Source organism: Zootermopsis nevadensis, unplaced genomic scaffold (genome assembly GCF_977971745.1).
Source record: "Zootermopsis nevadensis isolate Lab colony 2312 unplaced genomic scaffold, Znev_1.0 Znev_ptg000010l, whole genome shotgun sequence".
In the NCBI taxonomy this organism is placed as follows: Eukaryota; Metazoa; Arthropoda; class Insecta; order Blattodea; family Termopsidae; genus Zootermopsis; species Zootermopsis nevadensis.
Window position 1 is genome coordinate 6,013,434 of NW_028259142.1, and position 23,583 is coordinate 6,037,016.

The 23,583-nt window shown below is 35.9% G+C and overlaps 2 protein-coding genes across 7 annotated transcripts in view; one reads left to right on the forward strand and one right to left on the reverse strand.

Moving 5' to 3' along the window:
- The window catches only part of LOC110832228 (putative tRNA (uracil-O(2)-)-methyltransferase), a 101,456-nt gene that overhangs the window by 72,280 nt on the left and 5,593 nt on the right, over positions 1–23,583 (reverse strand). The gene's annotated exons all lie outside the window — the stretch shown is intronic.
- Positions 316–22,680, forward strand: MFS9 (major facilitator superfamily transporter 9). Of its 5 annotated transcripts, none has more exons than XM_087346346.1 (11): positions 316–405; positions 7,070–7,151; positions 10,143–10,335; positions 11,712–11,945; positions 13,308–13,482; positions 13,899–14,026; positions 15,007–15,130; positions 16,207–16,340; positions 19,288–19,430; positions 20,874–20,994; positions 22,161–22,680. In XM_087346346.1, the coding sequence occupies exons 2-11, from the start codon at positions 7,072–7,074 to the stop codon at positions 22,344–22,346; spliced, it is 1,518 nt and encodes a 505-aa protein (XP_087202472.1). In that variant the 5' UTR covers positions 316–405; positions 7,070–7,071; the 3' UTR covers positions 22,347–22,680. The 5 variants fall into 5 exon arrangements, with proteins under 5 accessions (XP_087202472.1, XP_021937276.2, XP_087202471.1 ...); XM_022081584.2 differs by having other exon boundaries at positions 316–346; XM_087346345.1 differs by having other exon boundaries at positions 318–346; positions 7,054–7,151.

Here is a 23,583-nt window from a genome sequence, read left to right on the forward strand (position 1 = left end):
CAGTTCGCAGTCTTTTTCTAGAAGGACATGTTTCGGCCTAGTGTGGACATCATCAGGTTCAATTACATGTTTTTATGTCATTGCACTGGGGATCGCATTTCATCCTTCCGTTGTCAAGAAATTTTGCCAAACGTCACAGTTTTTCTGGTCGATCTTGAATTTGCAGATACATTCTATCTGAGAAACTGATGTAGCCAGTCAGAAAATGAAAGTGATATCCAGTAGCCTACATATGACGAACTGCGCACTGTTGTGTGCGCTGTGAACTCAATGGAAACTCGATCAAGCGGTGAGCATTAAACATACACACGTTAGTGTAAGGAAGTGGCTGGACGGAAGAAAGTAGGTGAGCTCTTAAATCTTGGGTTTCTATATGGTGACTCCACTACGGTTAAGTAGAATGTGGTATGTGATTATTAGTTTGTATTTTGCATTTACAGAGACTTAGCCTAAGCCAGGTGGCAAAATATTGTTTTACAAGTGTTACAGTTAGAAGGTTTTAAAAGTAATGTTCATTTAATGCAGGTGAAGGAAACGTTGAATTTTCGCAATACGTATCACGGATATTTCTCACATTCCTCTAAACTAAAAAGGGTAGAAATGAGTGAAGGAAAGGTAAAAAAGTTCACTTTTCCACTGTGTACTCTGTAATTCTGAGCACACACAGAAGACCTTACGTTATTGCCTAGAAAACTACAACATGTTGGAATCAAATATCAATTTCTTGTTTTATTTTCTGGGTATATCATTCACTAAACGGTAAACGTTAAACTGCAACGTTAACCATCGGGATATTTAAATAGCCTACGTATAAGAATAAGAAACTATTACAAATAAAATCTTCTCGGGTAATCAGCCGCGTCATTTGGTTAGACGATGCGGTCGCTTCGCGTAACCATGTGTAGTCGCCGCGAGAGTTTCAAATCGTCGTGCACAATTATTTACAAATCAGAGATAACAATGCAAAGCAGAGAAATACATGTAATACTTTGTATTGGTAAAACTGGAGTAATTCAGAGTGATTCGGATTTTAAATTAATCACATTCCAGACAGAAATAAATTAACGATGATTTCATTATATTCGTCTCTAATGCCAAAGGTGGTTGTTTATGTTATCAAAACGTGTCGCTTCACCAAATTAGAAAAAAATTACCGATTGATACATGCAAATCTGTTTAATGATATGCTAATATTTTAGTAACTAAACCAGTGGAGACAACAGCGGCGCTGCCACCACTAATAATAATAATAATAATATAACATATCTGTCAGTATGACAGTCAACCAACCTGAAGACGGGAGTAGATCTAATTCTCGAAACGTCTTGTCGGCCAATATCAAGTACAGGACTTCCTCAGACAATAAAAAAAGTCCAAAAAATAATGATAATAATACAGCCTTGAAGAAACACAGTAAATGCAGATTGTTATTTATAAGACATAAAACATAACTGACTGCTGAAATGTGAGGACAGTTGAAATGGTAACATTCTCAAAAAATATTACTTCTTATTTACCATATGGCATCAAACATTAATTTCTTTACAATATGTGATTGTCCATCTTAACCCTACAATATGGGAGTATTATGAGACAAGAGATAACATATTAAAAACAGAATCGTTGAACCAGATGAAGTATGAAGCACACTAGTGAGCTACAGAGACATCTATTAGACAAAACACGTGAACCAGTCTTCTCCTGAAACCTGTTCCGAAAACTATGCGGCACAGTACATAGGCCCACATGTTACATAATTAATGGGGCAGACATCGGAAAACAGTCTTTTGACTTGGGGAGGCGTGTCTTCCTTCCTAACGTTCTGTGGTTCTTTGCTGCAAGCAGAACGGTTTACAATTTCGGTAGATTTTTATTTCGCTCCCGTATTTTGTCTTCCTTTCCTCAGCGAAATTTTAATTTTGGTTGTACATGGCGATCCAGTAACAAAGCACACGGAGCGTTTTTCTTACCTTCATCCACATGGTTTACAGACTTATAAGGTGGGTGAAACAGGAACATTGTACTGTAGAGCTTGAGAAGAAGAAGTTAGGGGAAAGTTATTCTGGACGAATAATGAATGACTCTGTCGAATTACCTGGTGACGAACCCTTCTAAAAGATTTAATCTTGTAATGTTTCAGTAGGATGTGAAGTCGGACTTTCAGGCTAGCTTGAAATTTCTGATGGCGATTCGAGAGCAGCAATGGGCCATTCTTGAAATACTTGCCGGTTAGCAGACAGTACTCCGGAGGCTTCCCGCCATTTTGATAAAAGGGCGTCCGCGACTCAGGTGGGAGCATCGTACTTTTAGTAGAATCTTTCCATATGGTCGATGAACGACTTTTCCAAGTGATGTTTAATGCCACTTATGAAATACTGGACCATAGTTGCTGTATGCTCAAGACAGTTAATAATGACACACAAAAACACTCTTCTTTTACGATTACTGAAGGGTGGAAAGCAGCCTGGTCAGTTTAACAGTGGAACTCTTGTATGATATCTTGACATAAAGCTAAATAATTCTTCAAAGTAACAATTTCAACGTCTATAAGAATGTTTTCTTTCAACATCTTCAGATATGAAGCTTATGATAAACCCATTGCTTGTAAATTATACTGTCTTCCACAACAAAGTTCTTAGCCTGAAATAACTTTTCAACAGCAGTTTTCGGTTGTCTCTGTTCTCGACAATTTGAGCATCTGTGAAACATAAAATTTTAAGCAACCAATAACATAAATTTTTGATGTATTTCATAAACACGCGCTCGCACAAAAACAACTGCTTACATTCTCCAAAACGCACTCAAAAGTACCGGGTCTACAATTTATGAGGCGGATTGTTTACATAAACTTTGTTCTTCAGCATGCCCCACAGGTAAAAATCGCACGGGTTTAAGTCTAGGGAACGCGGGGGCCACTGATCGATAACTTGTTCACCAAACACCTCTTAATGATAACATCGACCGATCAGCTGTGTGAGCTGTAGCACTGTCTTGCATGAAGAAACCGTTAAGTCTTTTCTTCATCGGCAATTTCTTTGAAAAATGGTCTAAGTATTAAATTTATATAACGATCACAATTTATCCGCACACTGCAGAAGCACTTAAAGAAAATATGCGACAATTGATTTCGGCAATTTCCCCAGAAGAGCTTCGTCGAGTATTTCGAAACATGTTAACGAGATGTAAAGCTTGCCTGGAAGCACAAGGAAGTCACTTTGAACATCTTTTGTGATTTAAGGTAAGAACAATTAATATAATAACATGTATTAGTGACGAGAAATATTCGTAGTTCGCTGTTACTAGCGGTACTGAAACTGATTCGCCAGTCACCCACCGGAAGAACGCGCACAACTTCCGCCCACATCAACAGAGCGCCGGCCGACCACGCAATCCAAGCACGACCGCAGCCTCATAAATTGCAGACCCGGTATTAGCATGATGCTGGTGCATAAATTCATATTCCAGTTTCTTGGCAATCCATTTGTCCCTAATAGATTACATATTTTATAACTGGTATAAGTTCCAACTCTCCAATAAAAACCCCGCAACGCTTTTCACATTAACAATAAAGGCTGGTACGAAGGTCACAACTCCAAAACTATTGGAGATATATGTACACACTTCGCACCACTTTATTAGCCGAAATAAACCACTGGTGGACACCAAATTTTGAATTTATGACTTAAATAATAACGATATTTACATAGTTGTAATAATAAAATGGCCTGCAACATCCTAAACACTCCTACTTCTTTAAATAGCATCTAAGGTGGGATCTGAGGTCCTCACCAAAATTTCAGAGGTCGTTACTGTCATCATCATCAGAGCGTTGAACGCGTGAGTGGTCTATCGCCCTGATGATGGAGGAAACTTCTGACGGAATACACGGCGCTAAAACCGAGAAGACAGTTATATTAATATCTAGGGATTTATTCACAATAATATTTAAAATATTAGGAAAATTTTACTTAATGGATATTAACCTATAAAATAGAAATTACAAAAATTGGTGATTGTGTAGTTAACATTTCATTAAATTCTTCTCGATTTCATATGGCCTTATTCATCAAGTAGGGCGTTTTACAGAATATTCCGCGTAATAGTTCCATACCAAAATATTTTATAGCAGTTTTGCATCATACACCCAGAGCGTTCCCTACTATTCGCCTTTTAAAAATTTGCCACCGCTCCCCTAAACATACTCACAGCCAAACGCCCATCCGTCCGTTCCACCCGTCGCAGAGAAAAAGCAAATAAAAACTCCTTTTGGAGAGAAAACAGTGGGAAATTTATAGACCATTTTCAATTTCGGAAATTGGGAACAGGGGTATTCAGAAATATATACGACACATCGTTTAAAAATTGTAAATACAAAAGAGTTATTTTTCGAAAGTTTTTGAATAGTGTCTCGAAAAACTTATACGACGGAGCGTTTCTGCCAGATGCCAAATCATAGAAAAAGTGGTAAATATAAAAGATGTTTCTGTTGAAGAGAAAATCCCGGAAAATTACTGACTTATTCTATTTTGTTTTTTAGACAGGGGTGCTTAAAAGTTTTGAATGGAGCATCGTATACAATTGAAAAAATTCTGTTGTACAGCCAGCCTGGGGAAAAATATAGCTATTTTAAAATTTCGATATATATATATATATATTTCTTTAGAGACAGCAGGACATTATTATTTTTATCTCTTTCGAATATCAAGCTCAGGGATGTTCACATAGCATAGAAAAGAAAGATAAATTGAAAAAAAGACATTCGTCTTGGAGAGATGATCCCGGGATAATTATCGACTTTTGTTAATTTTGAAAATTAATTATCGATAGATAAGAGACCAAAAAACTTACACAGCAACGTGTAGTAAGAATGATATGTACAGTGGAGTATCATAGAAAGATGTGTACTGTAAAAAGAATAATGTTCCTCTCGAAGAAACAAACACAGGAAAGTTTCGTTTTTCTGTTTCACAAATTAAGCACAGGCCACAGACGAAAAAAAACGTTAATGCAATTTCTCAAGTTGCAAATATTTTCATTTAAAGCAACTCAAGATTACTTAAAAATGAAATGTATAAAATTTTAAATTTATTTCCCTTTGAATTATAATCTAATCTAATAAAACAGTCATTGTTGCAAACCTCTAGAATGTATCAAAAGCACTTATCAGTTCAGAGGTTATTTGCTTAATACGTTGCATACAAGTCGCCCTCGGTGGACTTATTGTTAGCTTGCCACTGGACCCAAGGTTCGTGGGTTCAAACCCGGCCGAGGTCAATGGATTTTTAAGGGTGATAAAAACCCGTAGCACAACTTCCTTCGGAGGGGAAATAAAGCCGGCGGTCCCATGTCGTAGATTTACGGCATCTAAAAGAACCTTTCGTAAGCAAAATTCAGCGGACATTTCCTGATTCTCTGCTAGATGGCCCTAGCGAACGACAACAGATATACTGATCAGATATTTTGCATTTGTTACATTGTAATGAAAATACATCAGCTGCATACAGGATAAAAATGGCCTATGATTCATTTAGCAGAAAGTGTTGTGTAAAATTCTCACTGAATTCAGGATACCAATTCAACTTCGAATTAAATAATGTTCAAATTATACATAGGTAATTATTTGTATAATAAATTTCATATTCATAAATGTCTGGAAGAAAGAGTTGCTTTTCAACTTTATTGTAGAATATGCCATTAGGAAGGTGCAAAAATCAAAGAGAATTACAAATGACTGGGATACTTCAGCTTCTGGTATATGTTAATTATATTAATTTTTGCGTGATAACATAACCAATACTCTAAACCAGGGGTTCCCACCTTTTTCACTGGCGTACCACTAATTCTAATTTAACACATTAAATGTACCACTGACCAAATGCGTTCAGGGAAACTTATTTATGTAAATATTATCTTTTGATTTTCTTAATTTGCGTACCAATCAACGGATGATAGAATCAAAGTGGATGAGGTTGGCAGGAAATGTGAAATGCACGGGGAGATGAGACTGCATATAAAAATTTGGTTGAAAAAACTGAAAATACCTCTCAAAAGACCTAGGCACAGATTGGAACATATTAAATGTATCTTAAGGAAAAAAGGTGGGGAGCTGTATATTGGATTTATTTGGCTCATGATAGGCACCGTTTGTAAGCTTTTGTAAATATGATAATGAACCTGTGCGAATTATAAAATGCTGAGAAATTCTTTGCTAGCTTCTCAAAGACTCTGCTCCATGGGTTATAGCGGCCTGATGTGGATCAAAACAAAATTACAACTATTCTTTTAGTGTAGATCTCCAGTAAGATTTGTATCTGTATAGTAATAAAGTAAAGTAAAGTGTGTCCCACTATACGCCATGTAGGCGCTTGGGGTGAGTGGAGGTATAGCTCCTCTCTTCCTTGACCTCAGCATCACGCCCCCGGCCGGCTTTACCCCCGGGAAAGGACCCCGGTACCCATTGTAGAGGAGGCTGGGTGGGCCCCAGAGCCTGTCTGGACGCAGAGGCTAGAGGAAAAATCCTTCGCCCCCCGTCGGGTATCGAATCCCGGCCGTCCAGCCCGTAGCTAGTCACTATACTGACTGAGCTATCCCGGCTCATAAATCTATGTAGTAACATGACATTAAAATGCACTACGAATTCATTTTGTGCACTTTCTACAAAGGACTCGTAATAAGTGATAAATAACAAGTATCATGTACTGAGGTCTGATTTTATATTTGAGGTTACTCTAAAGTATGCGTGTTTTTGTATTGTGTGTATGTGTGTCCGCGTAAGGTGTGGATTTTTTTGTAAGGATGGATATTCTAGTTATGTGTGTAGGGTGTTCTATGGAGTGTACTTCTTTTTATTGTGTTTTGTTGTAATTGTGTAGTGTACGGACCACTGCCACCGGGTGCAAACCCAGGTGCAGTAAATAATAATAATAAGTAAGAAGAAATATTATGGAAAGCATTTCATATGACTTTGGTCGTGCCAACACCATCCTATCTGTATTTAAGTGGCCATTCCTGATCATATGATGATATCCTAACATATACAAATTCTTCCAACAGGTTTCGTTCATTACAGGTATGTCTGTCAGTTCACTACCTTCTCAACACATGACACCGCCAGTAAAAACACGGCGTGGGGAAGAACATCTTGCAACTGGGTATGTCTTTCATATATACACCTTTATAGAAAATATCTTTAAGAACACGCTAAAGTAATTTCTAATGTATTTATTATTTCAAGTGTCAGGAATCAATTTTTTATTTTGTCTTAATTTTATTAAACTTTCAGAGCCACTTTACTTCTTCAGGTCTACTTTGAAATTCCTTTAACATGCTGTGATAACACTTCATGAATGGTTACATTACAGCCCACAATTATTACTATGTTTACCTTTACTTTATGTTAAAATAAATGAGCTTTTATATACTGGTACATATTTGACACAAGCCTACTTTGATGATGTGTGATACACGCCATGTGTTCGGAATGAATTACATTATGTGTAATATTCATTAGCATTAACGAATTTTGAGTGATAAATGGAATTTGACACAGTCTGATAAAATTCAGTACATAATATTTCCGATACATAAGTATTATTATGTTAATTTTAAGGCCCTCATTTTGAAAGACCTAACTATATTTGTGGGAATGTCTTATTTTAATTCTGACCTGAGAGACGATGGGGCGTGGAGAAAACTGCATAATGATGAGCTTAAAAATCTGTACTCCTCCCCCAGTATTGTCAGGGTGATTAAGTTGAGAAGAATGAGATGGGAGGGTCATGTGGCTTGCAAGGATGGGACAAGAGGTGTGCACCAGGTATTGGTTGGGAAGCCTGAAGGGAAGAGACCGCTGGAGAGACCTAGACGTCGATGGGAGGATAATGTCAGGCGGGATCTATGGGAGATAGGAGTTGAAGGAAACTGGATTTTGTTGGCCCAGGACAGGGTCCGGTGGAGGGCTTAGATTAATTCGGTTATGAACCTTTGGGTTCCATAAGCCAGTTAGTTAGTTGATATCTATATGAAAACATAACATAATCCATCATTATTACCTAGGTTAACCTCTAGTGACACTTATGAAAATAACTGGTTTATTCTCACAGCCAGATAAAAACTAATTAAATTAAATTATTTATTGTTGGTGTGCTGTATCAACAGCCAGAAGGCCAATTACAGATACAGTACAAAGATAATGGGAAATATAGTAATTAAGTAAATGATAAATCAGGTGAAACACGTAGTTGTCAGCGCTTTATAAAAGTTCATGAAATCAGGAACATGACAGTGAAGAGAATCAAGTTGCTGTCGAACCACACCTGAGAACTTCAAGGATTAAGCCTTGAGAAACAAACCTGTCACTTCCTATATACATGAAGGTGAATTCTGGATTTTGTAGGTGGATATTGCTGAATGATCAGCTTCATTGAAATAGCCCAACATTTCATTGCTCCCGAAAGTTTGTGGTTGTAAGGGCAAACAGAAAAATTCTTACTCCTGTCAGGGATTAATCCAAGATAGTTAAGTAAGTCAATCACTTTAATAACAGCTGTAAATTGCTTTTTAAGTTATTTATTCACCCTATTTGTGAACAGCCCTGGTTATAACATATTGAATAAAGATGCACAAGAATGGTGAATAGAAAAGAATTCTGAAGATACCATCCTGGCATAGACCTGGAGGGACTGTGAAAAAAACCCTCAGTTATGACAGCCAATAATGCAGATGAAATTTAAAATGAGTACTTTGTGAGTACAAGTGTAGAGAATAATTATAAGATTATTTTAAATGATAAATCAAGACAGAATATAAGACAAAGTTCTCCTGACCTATTTAGACTACTTCCTTGTTATTTTGGTGAAGGGACTGATTAAGGCCATGGAAGCTGGGATTGAAACCAGATATTTTCCGATGCGTTTCCACTGTTAAAGCTCAATTTATGGCAAAATATTTTAGGGTGATGGTGACTGATGTATTGAGAGTTAAATATAGAACCTTTATCCACAAACATAAAATGGTTATAGGGTTGAAATATACTACTGTGTAAGTCATTTCATGCATTGTATGTAGGTATTACAGAATTAATTATTGCTAGGATGGTGACCTGCGGTACTGAAGATGGACATCAGAGAAAGGGAAATTGGCAGAGTCCTTCTGAAACCCATTTATGTCTTGCCCATGAAACCCTTCAAATTCTTCTCTGATTATACAAACATTCATGACATAAATGTGTACAGATTGTCAGATAGTGGGATACAGAGATTTTATATACAGAATGTTTATGAATTATATGCTATACATTATAGTGGGGGGAGGGGATTCCAGGACATCAGTATGAGTTAGTAAAGTCCAGTGAACACAGGTCTGAAAATGCTTCAGTTACAGAGGATAAATTTCAAGGATATAATGTTCCATCATCTCTGAAGGTGATTCAAGAATTACTACAGTATTATTCATGTCTGCATAAGGTATAAGACAGCATTATGGCACTTCGCAGCATTGACCCTACGGGATGATAAGCCAATATACGCTGTCCAATGCAAAATCGGACGTAGTGAAGGGTTATCATCTGTGGTGAATAAGCTGCAGTGAAGCGGGGAAAATGGCTGCACCGCTTTCATTCTGCAGCAATGAAGAACAGAGGGACATAGTTCTTTTGTGGGCAGAAAATGTTAATGGGGCTGAGATTCACACACATTTATTTATGCTCGATATGGGGTCAATGCATTATCTCAACAGAGTGTGTACGAGTGGATAGACTTGTTTAAATAATGCAGGACATAGTTAAGAGGGTGTTTTATATAGTAATGTCCATGGTTATCTTCACTGTGGTTGTCTGTACTCCTGACAAAACAGTCACTGTGTCCATTGGCTGTTAGGCTGGGTCAATACTCAAGCTGTTTTGGATGTGATGATGATATACGAATAGCTTCCCAAATCTTTAAATTAATTGAACACAAGCAATCTACTTCATAGCCAGTTATTATACTGTATCACAGCCTCGCTTCAAAGCAATTAGCAGTGTGCAAACAGATTTCTGGTGGACATCTACCAGACTACATGTCACAACAACCCAGAAGACAGAAATCTTCTGTCTCATCGCTGCGAAAACCTCAAATCCCATATAGATTTCTGTTCCATTACAGTGGTGATGGTGATAGCGATGGCGATGGTCTGGGCCCAGCATGGCAGTTCTGGCACAGGAGGCGATATGTGGTTGCATTGCTTGCCTTTCTTGGCTTCTTCAATGTGTATGCTCTTCGTGTTAACTTCAGTGTTGCCATTGTTTCGATGACAGCTAACAGGAACATAACAATGAACAATGGCACCACCATTATCGTGAGTCAGCATATTTATATTTATCACATCAATTTACATATCTTTGTAACAACAGGTTTAGTCAAATTATTTTTATTGATGTAAAACACATGGTATTTCAGCCTGCTAAAAGACATCATGTATAAGTTAGGAACTATGTAAAATACATTTATTTTTGTCTACATTCTCCTGATTTAAAATAAAGAATGTCTTCATGGATGCTTTCATTCTCACAGTGTCAGTGAACCAAATGAGTAAGTGGCACAAGTTATGACAAGTTCTGTTAGGTTCGCCATAACCCAATCTGTCCAATGTACGGGGTCTGATTTATGGCTGATAAAACCCTTTCCCTGTCAGTTAACCAGTTAAATAAGTGGTTCAAATTCTGCTAAGCTTGCTGTGATCAGGGATATCAAAATTAAACCAGTGTGTTCAATACTAATAGTGATAGCTAGTGATGATCAAAACTGGCCCAGCATACCTATGAGTAGGGTCATAGGACAAGTTAAGATAAAGCCAGGAATTTGGAAGGTGAGAGTAATAGCAGATACAGGAAATACAAAGAAGCGGCCCATAATGGCAAGCCTAACAAATCCCAGCAGCCAGCCTAGTTTAGAAATTTCTCCAATTTGGATCGCCATTATCAGTCAGGATTTTGCCATCGATCAAGTAAGGTCATAATTATTCTTACTTATCATTAAATTAATTTTTTTTAAATGAAAGGCTATGATAACACTTTTGTATACTTTTACTGGTCATGTATCCGTAAATATCAAGTTGATCACATTACGAATACTATTGTCTGGTCACCTAGTGACAAAACGATTGTAGATGTATACTGACTGACACAAATAACGGCAGTTAAGTTTTGGAAGTTCCTGCACTTGCTATGTTCTTGCTCCAGTACTTGGCACATAACATCGTTACTTCAAGCATGAAATGGATCCCGGCATGCCTTTCCATGATTTTGCCAGAGCACAGTAGCATGCTGCTAATGAGTGTGCTAAAGCATGGCAAAATTGCAATTTGTATTTTCCTCTCTCTCTCTCTCTCTCTCTCTGTGCCACCCATCTACATTCCTGTTGGTCACTTTAGATAACTTCAGGCATTCATTACACCATGTATGGTATACACAGGGCAGACATCATCAAAGTAAACAGAAAGGGTTTATCCATTCTTCACCTGGATTTTTCACAGAATAAACTCTACTGAAACAATGCATATGCTTATTTTTTATTTGATACAACTACCAGTGTTTAATGCTTACAACTCTGCGTGTTTTTGGATTATTCTTCTACAAGCATTTCATGGTATAAATAAATAATATAAACTTTTTTGTTTTATTTTGTAAGAATATCTCTACATTTTCAAATGTTAAATTTCTATTTGATTTGCAGACCAGGGATTTTGACTGGGATTCCAAAATGAAGGGTCTGCTCCTCAGTTCATTCTTCTATGGCTACATTATAACACAAATTCCAGGTGGATGGCTGGCTGCTCGGGTTGGAGGTAGTAGGGTGTATGGTATAGGAATAGCTGTTACAGCATTCCTCACTTTGCTGACACCTTCTCTCACTAATGTCAGTGTCTATCTGCTGTTGACTATCAGAATAGTGGAAGGACTCTTTGAGGTGAGCCACACTAACTGCTAACAAAATTACATATTCTTCAAAAAGTCGATTGTATACTCAGCTTATCAAAGAACACCTCATTTTATTTATGGAACCCCAAGGTCATCACCATGCTCACAAAAGCCCACCACCCAGACTCTAACCTGAGCTAGCTGCATTCAGTTCGCTCCATCGATTCCCATCTCCGTGATGTCCATCTTAATGTTATCCTCCCACGTATGCTTAGGTCTTCTCAGCAGTCTCCTCCCTTCAGGCTACCCAACCAAAACCCTGTAAACACCCCCGCCCTCCTCCATGCATGCTGCATTCCCCATCCACCTCATATACCTCAATTTAATCACCCTAAAAATATATTGTGAGGAGTACAGGCTCAACAAAATTACAGATAAAACAATTAAGTGTGGAATTTAATGTCTGTTATAAATTAGTAGATTGGAATTAAACTGAAGCCAGTTACTAGCATAGAAATTGCAAGTAATTGCAGGATTTCAAATAGCATCCAGTTATTAAATGGAGACTGAAAGTAAAGTCATTAAGATTCTGGTAACTTTCAACTGATGATTCATGTAACCAGTATAGGACACGGCAATACAGAGCATGAACATATGTTGTGTTGGTTTATTTTAACGATTTAATAAAAGCATAAGAATGCAGAAACATTCAATTACATAAGAGTGACAGCAAAGAATTGAATTATGTTCAAGATGAAGATAAGAATATGTTAAATTTGGGGAACTGGGTTTCCCTCTCCAATCAAATAGCACAGATTAATGATATTTGAGATAAGAGTGCTATAGACAAAGAATAAATAGCCACAGGACAGAGAAAATTACATAATGTAGAGCTTAATAATTTATACTTATTACATATTTTTAGAATCATCAGGCAGTGGAGGAAGAGACGTGTGCAACAACTAACATGCAACAGGGAGACAGCAAATTCATTCAAAATATTAGTCTAAAACTTAATGTGAAGATACTGCTTATGAGGCTTAGATGCAGATAGCACGGTAGTATTATGATTGTTGGGAAGGGTGTGGACACTGGATTGATCTGGCTCAGGATTAGGATCAGTGGTGGGCACTTCTTAATATTATATTGAATCTTCCATCAAAAGTGGGGAATTCCTTGACTAGTTAAACTAGCTTCTCAAGAAGGGCTCTGCTCCATGGAGTTCGTTAAGTATTTCCAAATTCTAGGACTGTATTATAATGCTGTAAGTGTTTCTATAAATTCCAGCACTTAAATTATAATTTAAGTGGCTAGATACTAACACAAAGGTTCCATACAATAGGCTATCTCAAGAAATGTTTTTTAGGGTAATTGTACTTGAAAATTGCCTTTGCATATTTTTGTCTTCTAGGGTGTTACATATCCTTGTATCCATGCAGTATGGGCAAGATGGGCACCACCACTAGAACGCAGTCGACTGGCTACACTGGCATTCTCTGGAAGTTACATAGGCACAGTGGTGTCCCTACCAGTCTCAGGATACTTAGCAGAACATTTTGGGTGGCCTTCTGTCTTCTACGTGTTTGGTAAGAATAATTACCTATACCTGTGATTCTACATTATGTAAGTTTCATTCATAAAGTATGTAATGATACTATAATAGCATGCATTGTAATTGGCATATAGTAAATTTTTATAGAAAACAAACAAGAGCTAGTTAATAGGAAAACATCAAATTTCAGCACCATCTAAAAACTGTTAATTACTATGGTTGAACAAAAACACTATCACTCATTGCTTCACAATTAACTATCTGTAATCACAGCATGAATGACAGTTGTCTGAATTCTTGAATTAATTGTCAAATTTCAAATATATTTTGGTGTGACTATGGTTATTTGTGGATGACTTGTATTTCATATACTTTTTCTTATTTCTTATTTGTGGGATGAGAATTGACTCTTTAAACATCACGTGGTGTTTGTGAAACATTTCTTTACAGGAGTGGTTGGTCTGATTTGGTTTTCCATCTGGTGCATTGTTGTGAAGAGTGGACCTGAAGAGGACCCCAAAATCTCTCCTCAAGAATTAAAATATATTCAAGATTCAATGGGTAACATTTTATCTAAGGTAATTTGTTATGCATGCTGTTAAGGTACATGGCTAAACATTATTAACATTTTGCTTTGTAACACTTACATGCCTACTTTATCTTTTATTTCAGACATTCATTGGTCATATTAAAAATTCAGTAGTTGCAGTTCTTTGTGAACTAGGCACGAAATGATAAATATTGTTCTTTTATCTTCCATTCTCTAACACAGTTTAGAGTAACACATTTCAGGCATCCCATGTCTATTAAAATCACTAATTAGTATATGTTTTTTGTATAAAAGAAGGAAATAATTAGAATTTTTGATATATGGAAGGAAACTAATGACTTCAAATTGAATGTAGACCCAACTAAAGAAATTCTAAATATTTTAGTGGTAGCCCAGACAGTGCAATTTGATTTTGTATCAGATGCAAGTACACTATCTGTGTGCAATGCAGAAAAAATTAAAATTAAGTTCTGATGTTGGCAGCTCTGGTAACAAGTAATGTGAATGAGGTTATGGTGGTGCCTATGGTGGGAGTCTGGCAGAGTCTGTAATCAGGCAGTTGGTTTTGTGTTGGTGCATTTGGCAGGAATCTAACTTCATTCATGAAGATATTTTCACATTTAATTTACTTTTTTTAAAGAATTTGATAAATTTTGTACTTTCAATTGAATTTTCAGAGATAATGCTGTAATAAATTGTACTACTATTTCACACAAGAAAGTTTCATTCCCATAAACTCTAATGGGTCATACTATGCTAGTAATTTAATAGAAGACTAATTTTGTATTATCAGGAAATACTTCAAAATACAAGTATAGTGTTATAATATTACTACAAACCTTAATATAGAATGATTCTAAATTTGCTACTGACAGGACAATTTTTAAGGCTCATTTATTAGTACTAAAGAAAGGAATTCTTCTGATACTGCTTTGCAACCTTGGCAAAGGCACTAGTCATGAATTTTGAAGCCACTGTTCTGGTGAATCATGGTTTTTATGTTTTCAGGATGTAGTGCACCCATGGGGCAAGTTCCTGACATCACCTCCTGTGTGGTCCATTGTGATGGCACACTTCAGTGAGAACTGGGGCTTCTATACACTTCTTACTCAATTGCCAACCTTCATGAAAGGTAATAGATCTCCTTTAATTTATGTAGGATTTGAGGTTTTAACAGCAATGAGTCTGAAGATTGCTGTCTTCTGGGTTGTTGCACCGTGTAGTCTGGTAGATATCCACCCATATTTCAGAGATCATACTGCCTCTGTTATCAGGGCAGTGATGGCGGAGGCAGTGTGACCTCTGAAATGGTGGCAATCTACCAGACTAAAAGGCGCAATAACCCAGAAGAAATCATTCTTCTCCATTAATTTGTCCATACTGACTATCAGTAGATAAAGACCTATGTTTTGATACATTTACAAATTAGAGAAATAGTTGTAATAGATAAATTAAGGATTCTCATATTTTACATTGTCACTGCCATACCTTAAATAGATGAGCCATTGTAGGAAGGTATGTGAAGTCTGGTATGATGACAGATTGTAAGAGTTAATAATTCAGTTGGAGAATATCAACTTGGCAAAGGCATAACATTTTAAAATATTTTCTCAATATTCAGGAATTGGAAGTGTACATTGAAGAATATTATTACTATTTCTGAAGAAAAATATAATTTATTAAATTATTATACTTGGCTGACACCCCAATTTAAATCAGAATATTGAACCTTTATTGTACAGAAATAGAGAATTTAAAATCCAGTACTGTAAGGGTGCTCACTAAACATGGAGATTAAAGGTTTAGAGATATGCTACTGCAATAAACAACTGTTTGGACAGTGGGCTTGCCATGACACATCACCAGTAAGTGTTAAAGAAAAGTAACCTCCACAAGTTTTCCTCTGATATTTTTCAGTTTTCTCAAAAGGATTTACTTTTTTCTACCAGACATAATTAATTTTTCTGCTAAAGATTTTAATTACTGTAGTGATCCTTAATTGCTTTCACTGAAATCTTAGCAGTGGCTTTCAGCCAATTATGAATATTACAACTGAGAGTTTCTTATTTTCAAAAACATTTAAAGTCAGAGATTAATTTGAATTAAGTAGTAAAGTCTTGGAAAACAGATATATAAGCAGAAATTAATTCTAAAATGTCAGGCATGAGGAATAGAGTGTTCTTGTTTTAAAATGCATTTTATGTGCAGATACTCTGAAATTTGAGCTGGAGAAGACTGGTGTCATGTCTGCATTGCCATACTTGGTAATGGCGATAGTGCTGCAATTTGCAGGTCATCTGGCAGACTGGTTACACTCTAAGGGAATTCTCACCATCACTCAGGTATGTGACTTTTCTGAGACTAGCTTAAAGATAGAAAGCTATCTGTTATCCAAAAATGATCCAGTAGTGAAATCAAAATAATTACCATGTATTACAATTATCAGTTTATAGATTATAGAAAGGTAATGATTTGTTTTATCCATTTGTGGTAATGGAGTGAAACTTAATAATTAAAAACATAGCTGCCAAATTTACTTTCATGGACACTCTTGTAATTAATCCACTGGCATATAATCACTTAACCAAAATTAGTCTTAATACATAACTGACATGTGAGCATAATAAAAGGTCAAATATCTACACTTCACCTCTACCACACTGAATTAATGTATTCTTATGTTATTTGCAACTACATGTTGGGTTCCTTCAGATGAAATACAAAACAATTAGTTATTTATAAATGTTACAGTATTCCCTTCAATGTATTAATACAAGGATTAATCCTTCAGAATCTGTCCCAACAAAGACTTGTAATGTTTGCAGGCTTGTTTTCCCCATGGTTTCCAATACCAGTAAATGTTCTTGAGAAGCCCTGATCATATTATTATATGCTATGTAATCGATATCTTTCAGTATGATAGGTGAAATACCTTCAGTTGCTTTATACTAACAAACACTTATTTAAACACTACAAATAATTTCTTTTCTTTAACCACTTTCTTGATTAACCTAAGATTTCTTAAGTTGATAATTTTTACAAAAAAATATTAACCCAATTTAACTTCAGACAACATTTTTTTTCTTCCATCCAATTAATTTGTTAATCTTATTTGTGAAGAAAATGTGCATATCAGACTCTATGTGTCAGTAAATTACAAACTCCTGTGCTTTCATAAGCCACGTGAATTTACATATTTTTATGCAGACTGCACATGAATAGGACTTTCATGTTTCTGTAGCATGTGTCAGACGTTCCCATGCTAGCTGCAGTGTCATTTGTGTGCTGTGATTTTGCAGAAGATAATTCTTACAAACAGCGGAAAGTGATCCTACAATAAAAAGTGACCTGATATGACTTTGGATAATAATCATTATAATTACATAAACAAGAGTTAGCACAATACGATTAAATAATTTTCATCAAAACACATACAGCACTTTCATTTTTGTGGGTATATTCCAAATGTGAAATAAAAGAATGTAATTTTTTGGATCAGATCATGTTTTCAGAAAAAAATTAATCTGGGAACAGGTTAAATACATATTTCCCATTTAACACAGGTAACAATTCTGGTGCATTTTCTTTGTTGCTGTGTCTTGATTTTCAATTTGATAATATTCTCTTCTCAGGAGCACATGTTGTTATTGGAGGCAGATATTGTCTGTTGAAATGTTACGATGAGTGAGGTGTGTGACACCGATCTGGTTGGGGATTCACTCCAAGATCCCCTCATATGATTTAATTGACATTTCCATGCACAGAAACATAAATGCTCATGAACTTGTGTCTAGCTAATTAATATTTTTGTCAAATATAATATAATCTAAGTCACCCACAAAAGATTGCTAATGAGAATCCTTTTATCTGATAACATACTGGCCAGTGGTCCAGAGTCCAACATCATCAGTCCTAGGTTCAAAGTCATTGGTCCTAAGTGCAAGATAACTGGTCATATATCTGAGGTCACAGGTCCTAGTCCCATCTTCATTGGTTCTGCCCCAACAAAACTGGATTATGTAAAATTAATTAGTGCCGTACCTAATGATCTTGAACCTGGGATCAGTGACCTTGGGAGCAGGACAAAAGTCATCCATATACACAGTATGCAGAGATTTACCAATATGTAAAATGCCTATTATTATTTGATTTTAACCAGAACTGGAATGTGTCAGCCAACATTACTCAGACTCTCAATGAAAATCTATTGAGTTCATTTATGTAGACTAAAGAGCAGATATAAAAAATCTTAAAAACTGTAATTGTGCTCCTTTTAATTAAATTACACCTAGTGGGGCATCTAACTAGAATTATTTAATCAGATGTGGTTAAAAAAAATCAGTGCAATATAATGAAGTCTATCTGTTAAATAAAAACCTATATGTCTTGTTTGTAAATATATTTAATTTTTACTTTAACTAAAATGTTCATTTCTCTGAGTGATTGATTCAGTAGGGTGTATGTGTGTGCACGCGCATGCTGTTCATTTAATCCATCTACTATTATCATTGTCTTAAATTTATTTTAACACTATTTATTGCTGAAAATGGTCATTCACTTGTGTCTGGTGTAATAAACAAAGAAGAGAGAATGTCAGAAATATATTGACAAGTGCCATGCAATTTCTCATGGGAACAATCAAACAAGCCTCGGTGATGGCTAAATTCAGACTATGGGTACTTCAGTGGATGAAAGCTGCAATGTGTGTGCTTCTGCCTGAGGTATACTTGCTCACCATATATCTTGTCACTCATTGGTGATGTGCTGTTAAACCTTTGTCATAAGATGCTGTTGAAAGCTATCTCTCTCAAGGGATTCTAATGATGCTAAACTTCAACTTGTAACATTTGTAAAAGGATAAAATTGTAGGAGGTCCTCCCTAATTTTACTGTAATAAAAACAGCTAAACCAGTACTGAAAATTTCTATTGAAAATGTACCCAGTGTTTCACTGACTAACAGGGCCACTGAGAAACAACAGAATTAATTATCTTTGCGTATTTTTTTAAAGGTACAAATATATGGCATTTCCCTGTCCAATCTGTCATTGGCTCAATAAAACTTCTAATATAATACAGCAAAAAGCCATAATTGTCATCATTATATTATGGTTCCCTTACAAAGCACAAAGGATTACAGTCTCAGCAAAATTTCCATCTTTTGATGTAAATTTAGTTACAGAATTTGTCTACTACTGACCACAAATGCTATTATTCACCATCCTTTTACTTGTGAAGCAAAGTAATATGAAGACCAATTGGAGTCTGAAGTATAAACTATGCAACAACAGGTGAGGAAGCTGTTCAACTGTGGAGCGTTTATCAGTCAGATGGTGTTCATGCTTCTAGCAGCATTCCTGCTTACCCCTGCAGGGGTTGTCACCTGTCTCACCATTGCTGTAGGACTGGGAGCCTTTGCTTGGTCTGGATTCAGGTAAATTGCTAAAAACTATGTGTTTCTTTTGAAAAATGACAAAAGGAATATAAATCAGGTATATTATCCTATGAATTTGAGAAAAGAATGAATTTGAATTCTCATAGCACGACTTCCCAATCTCTGGTTTACTATATTGGCTCTGACATTACTTTATTTTGAACTTCTAAGAGTATTCTTGAGCAAATAAAACTACCTATGAAAAATAATTGAATAGGTATTCAAAATTCCAAGTTAAGTGAGTTCTCTGTCAGCACAAACCTGAGCAATTAAGTAGCTGAGAGCCTTGAGAACACTGATTCAGTTTAGTGCAAACAACTGTTCACTATAAGAGACTAGATTGTTATGAAACATCATAAAAACTCTCAAGTCATGGAAAGATGTAACGTCCAATGTACTTGGAATGATCCACAAAATGGATAAATATGATATGGGACTTATTACATCAGCATTAGAAGTGTCTACAAGACATGTTTATGAGTCAGCAGCAAGAAAATTAGCAAAGCATAATTTTGATTCAATGAATTAACACTTTGACAGGTGAACAAGGCTGACATGGAACCACAAAACACTACACTTTTCTGTGGAGAAGGGAATAAGAATTATTATATGTGAAAGCTTTTTTATACATAAAAGGGCATCAGCAAATTTGAGGGCAGTGTCTTAGTTATACAATGTCATACTACGATGCTATTGGTATGGCACTGTTCTGTATCAACTGAAGACAAAAGTAATGATGCAAAGAACAGCTTGGTACCAATAAAAAATGTGTTTATCTTAACAAATGCAAGGAGGAAAATTAAAAATGTAATCTAAAAATTATCTTGGTTTAAATTTATTTTTCAAAACACAGTAATTGTTTTATACATGCAAAATAGATGTATGTAATGCCTAATATACCAACACATAATTATACTTTGTGCATATCTTATGTGTGAGCTCCCCAGATATGTGAAATGACCTTTCAAGCTGAATCAACAATTGAAGACTTGACATTCTGTAAACAAATTATAAACAATAATTTAAGTGTAGAAAATTGGAATGAAGTTTCTTTCTGGCTGTGATTTTCACAAAATCAAAAATGAGTCTGTTATAGCTTATCATCTCCAAACAATATAGTTTTATTAATAATAAAGATATAAGACAATTATTTGGATCTCTGAATGCTAGTGACATCTTGCATAATTATTGGAAACTTCTACAACAGAGACTAAAATTCTGTACATTTATTCCTGAGATACTTGTTAATTATTTGGATACGTCTGAGCACAGTACCAATGGTCACACAGTAGGGATCCCTAAAATCATGGGGTCTGGTCACATGCCAACTATGCCCACTGGATGAAGCAACTCTGTATGTTTCACATGTACATTTTATTTTTAAATTTCATTCCACAAATAGGCATAAACAACTTGAGTGACTTATAAGAATTATTATTTCAGTGTAAACCATCTTGACATAGCCCCACAACATGCCAGTGTGCTGATGGGGCTGTCCAATACTGTGGCCACATTGCCTGGCATCATCAGCCCAACCATCACAGGTTATATTGTTCAACATAAGGTGGGTTTATGCCTTAAACTGATATCATTCACATTTAAATGGTGGACCAGAACTGGAAGAAACCATAATATACCTGTGTTGATATTAGAATAATCTGAAGGTTAGGATTAGAGCTATCAGCTGCATACTGCATCTGAAGCATGCTAATTTTAGTCAAGGAGACAAGAAAGCAGCACTAACAAAATGTTTTCTTGTAGTTCATGTAAGTGTCGCCTCAGTGAACTAGTGGTTAGCATGCTTGCCACTGCACCGAGGTCGTTGGATTTTTAAGGGTAATAAAAATCCATAGCACAACTTCCTTCAGGGAGGAAGTAAAGCCAGCAGTCCCATATCGTAGATTTACGATGTAAAAGAACCTTACAAGCATGAAACAAGATGTTTCATAAGCGAAATTCAGCAGCCATTCCTCACCAAAATCTCTCCTGATTCACTACTAGATGGCTCTGGCAGTCAAATCAGGATTGAGTATAAACTGCCACTAACTACTCACAAATGCATGATTCAAAGACTAGGAAACCTCTGAAAAGTAGGCGCTGAAGAACCACAACTGGGTTGTAGAACCAAGGAAGAAGAAGAATAAGTTCATGTAGGTGACAAATGAAACTGCAGTATGCATCAAGTCATTTAATAATACATGGGAGGTGTCTACAATCTTGAAATTATAACATGACATGAATTACTGTTGCTTATAAGTATGGAAATTATTTTCTTGTAAAACTCAAGCAATAATTAGGAGAATACCTCTTATATCACTCATGCTTCATATTATTAGAAACGTATATTGTAATACAGTTCACTTCTTCGCAAACTAAATAATTTTTACTTCCATGACCTCAACTCCTAGGATATTGTATATTATGATAAGGCATCATCATTTAATTTTCCCATCAACCTTGCCTTCCAAGTGACTTCTTTTAAAGGTATGTCCTCAGCATAACCCTGTAACTCCATTTTGAAATCTTCTGCTTAAAACACTTTGTTATCAGGCAGGTGTCTGGTTGTACAAATTATCAGATTTTCACAGATACAGGAACTGTTGTAACATTGGAAGAACTAACTGTAAAGCACACTATTACTCAAAACATTGCAGCACAGGGAGACATGATCCATCACTGCTTTCTCATTTCCAGTTCTGAATGATATTGAAATATTTGTGTTTTTTACAGGAAGCATCAGAGTGGCAGACTGTGTTCTACATATCAAGTGCCATCTACCTTGTGGGTGCAATAATCTATGGTGTGTTTGCTTCAGGAGAACGACAGAGCTGGGCTAAGGACAAACCTCAAAATTCAGAAAGAGTGAAAAGTGAACACTGTTATTCCAACAGCGCTGTGGAACTTGATTCTTTGTGACAGATTCATATGAGTCAATGGGGAAAAGCTGCACTCTTTTTGGATACATTCTGCAAATTACTTAACAGTATATATTAACAGGCTTAAAATGGTAATACAGACTTGGGTTGGTGTGTCAAGACTCTGGAATCCTTGAGGTACAGAAACAGCTAAGTTCCAATTGTGATATAAAGTGGTAACATAATTGCATACAGAAAAGTGTAAAATTATTCCACACTACTAAAACTCAGTGGGTATATAAGGGCCTCTAAATAGAACATCCAATGATATATACTACATCTATCTTCGTCACTAAGGAGGTTATCTAATAAAATTTCCATCTTATTTTATATTATCTTTGTGTGTGATTATTACCTTCTTCCTACTGCTAGACCTTGTTGACCTAAGGGTTACAAAATTCAATGGAGTCATCTCCATCATATCATCTTTTGATCTCGTTTTACTTTCTACATCAGTGTATAGGCTGAGAGTTATACATCGTCTATGCAGACTATTGCCAGACATATGTTGGTGAATCATAATTCTGGGTTTAAAAATAATGGATACAGAATTGTCATCATCACTGAACCGTTTTTCAAATTTTAGCAAACAGTTCAACACTGGCAACAACATCAATACAAACAGTGAAAAGTAACCTGGGCACTGCTGTTCATACAAACCCTAGTACTGATAACTAATCTGTTCTTGCAGACTGCATCATTTTCTATTCTTGTTCTATAATTTTTTTCACATTCTTAACCTTGCTGCTTGCTAATTCTAGTTCGCTGTTGCGGATAAGTAATTCTTAATCGGTGATTCCAATTGCAACTCATGTAAACTAATTTCTTTTTATTTATCACCCATGGCATAACTTGCAAATTTAGTGGGCTCTGTGATGCCCTTTTGAGTGGAATTTGCGTAATGGATTGTGTTGGACTTAATAATTATCATACCACCAAATCTGGTACAGTCTACTGGAAAACAATTGTTCCACTGTTCTTAATATCTATTTAACTAGGCTTCTGATCTAGATACAAAACAGTTAATTAATCTGTTATAGGTGATACATAAATCCAAGAATTATCTCTTGAGGCCATCCAAGGAGTTGTTCCAATTCTAAAAATTTACTGCACACTAGTTTTGGGTATTTTCTTGATTGTCTCTAACATTAGTGCCTCCCAGTCACTTGTGAAGTGGCTAATTTGTAATCGGAAACTGCATGCACAATAGCTTTTCATCATTAATCCTTTTAAATGTG

Excerpts from the sequence above, each read along its gene's own strand:
- MFS9 (XM_087346346.1), top strand. The coding sequence starts at position 7,072 with ATGTCTGTCAGTTCACTACCTTCTCAACACATGACACCGCCAGTAAAA. Across the intron at positions 7,152-10,142 it reads GAAGAACATCTTGCAACTGG|TGGTGATGGTGATAGCGATG; the intron begins GTATGTCTTTCA and ends GTTCCATTACAG. Across the intron at positions 20,995-22,160 it reads GTTATATTGTTCAACATAAG|GAAGCATCAGAGTGGCAGAC; the intron begins GTGGGTTTATGC and ends TGTTTTTTACAG.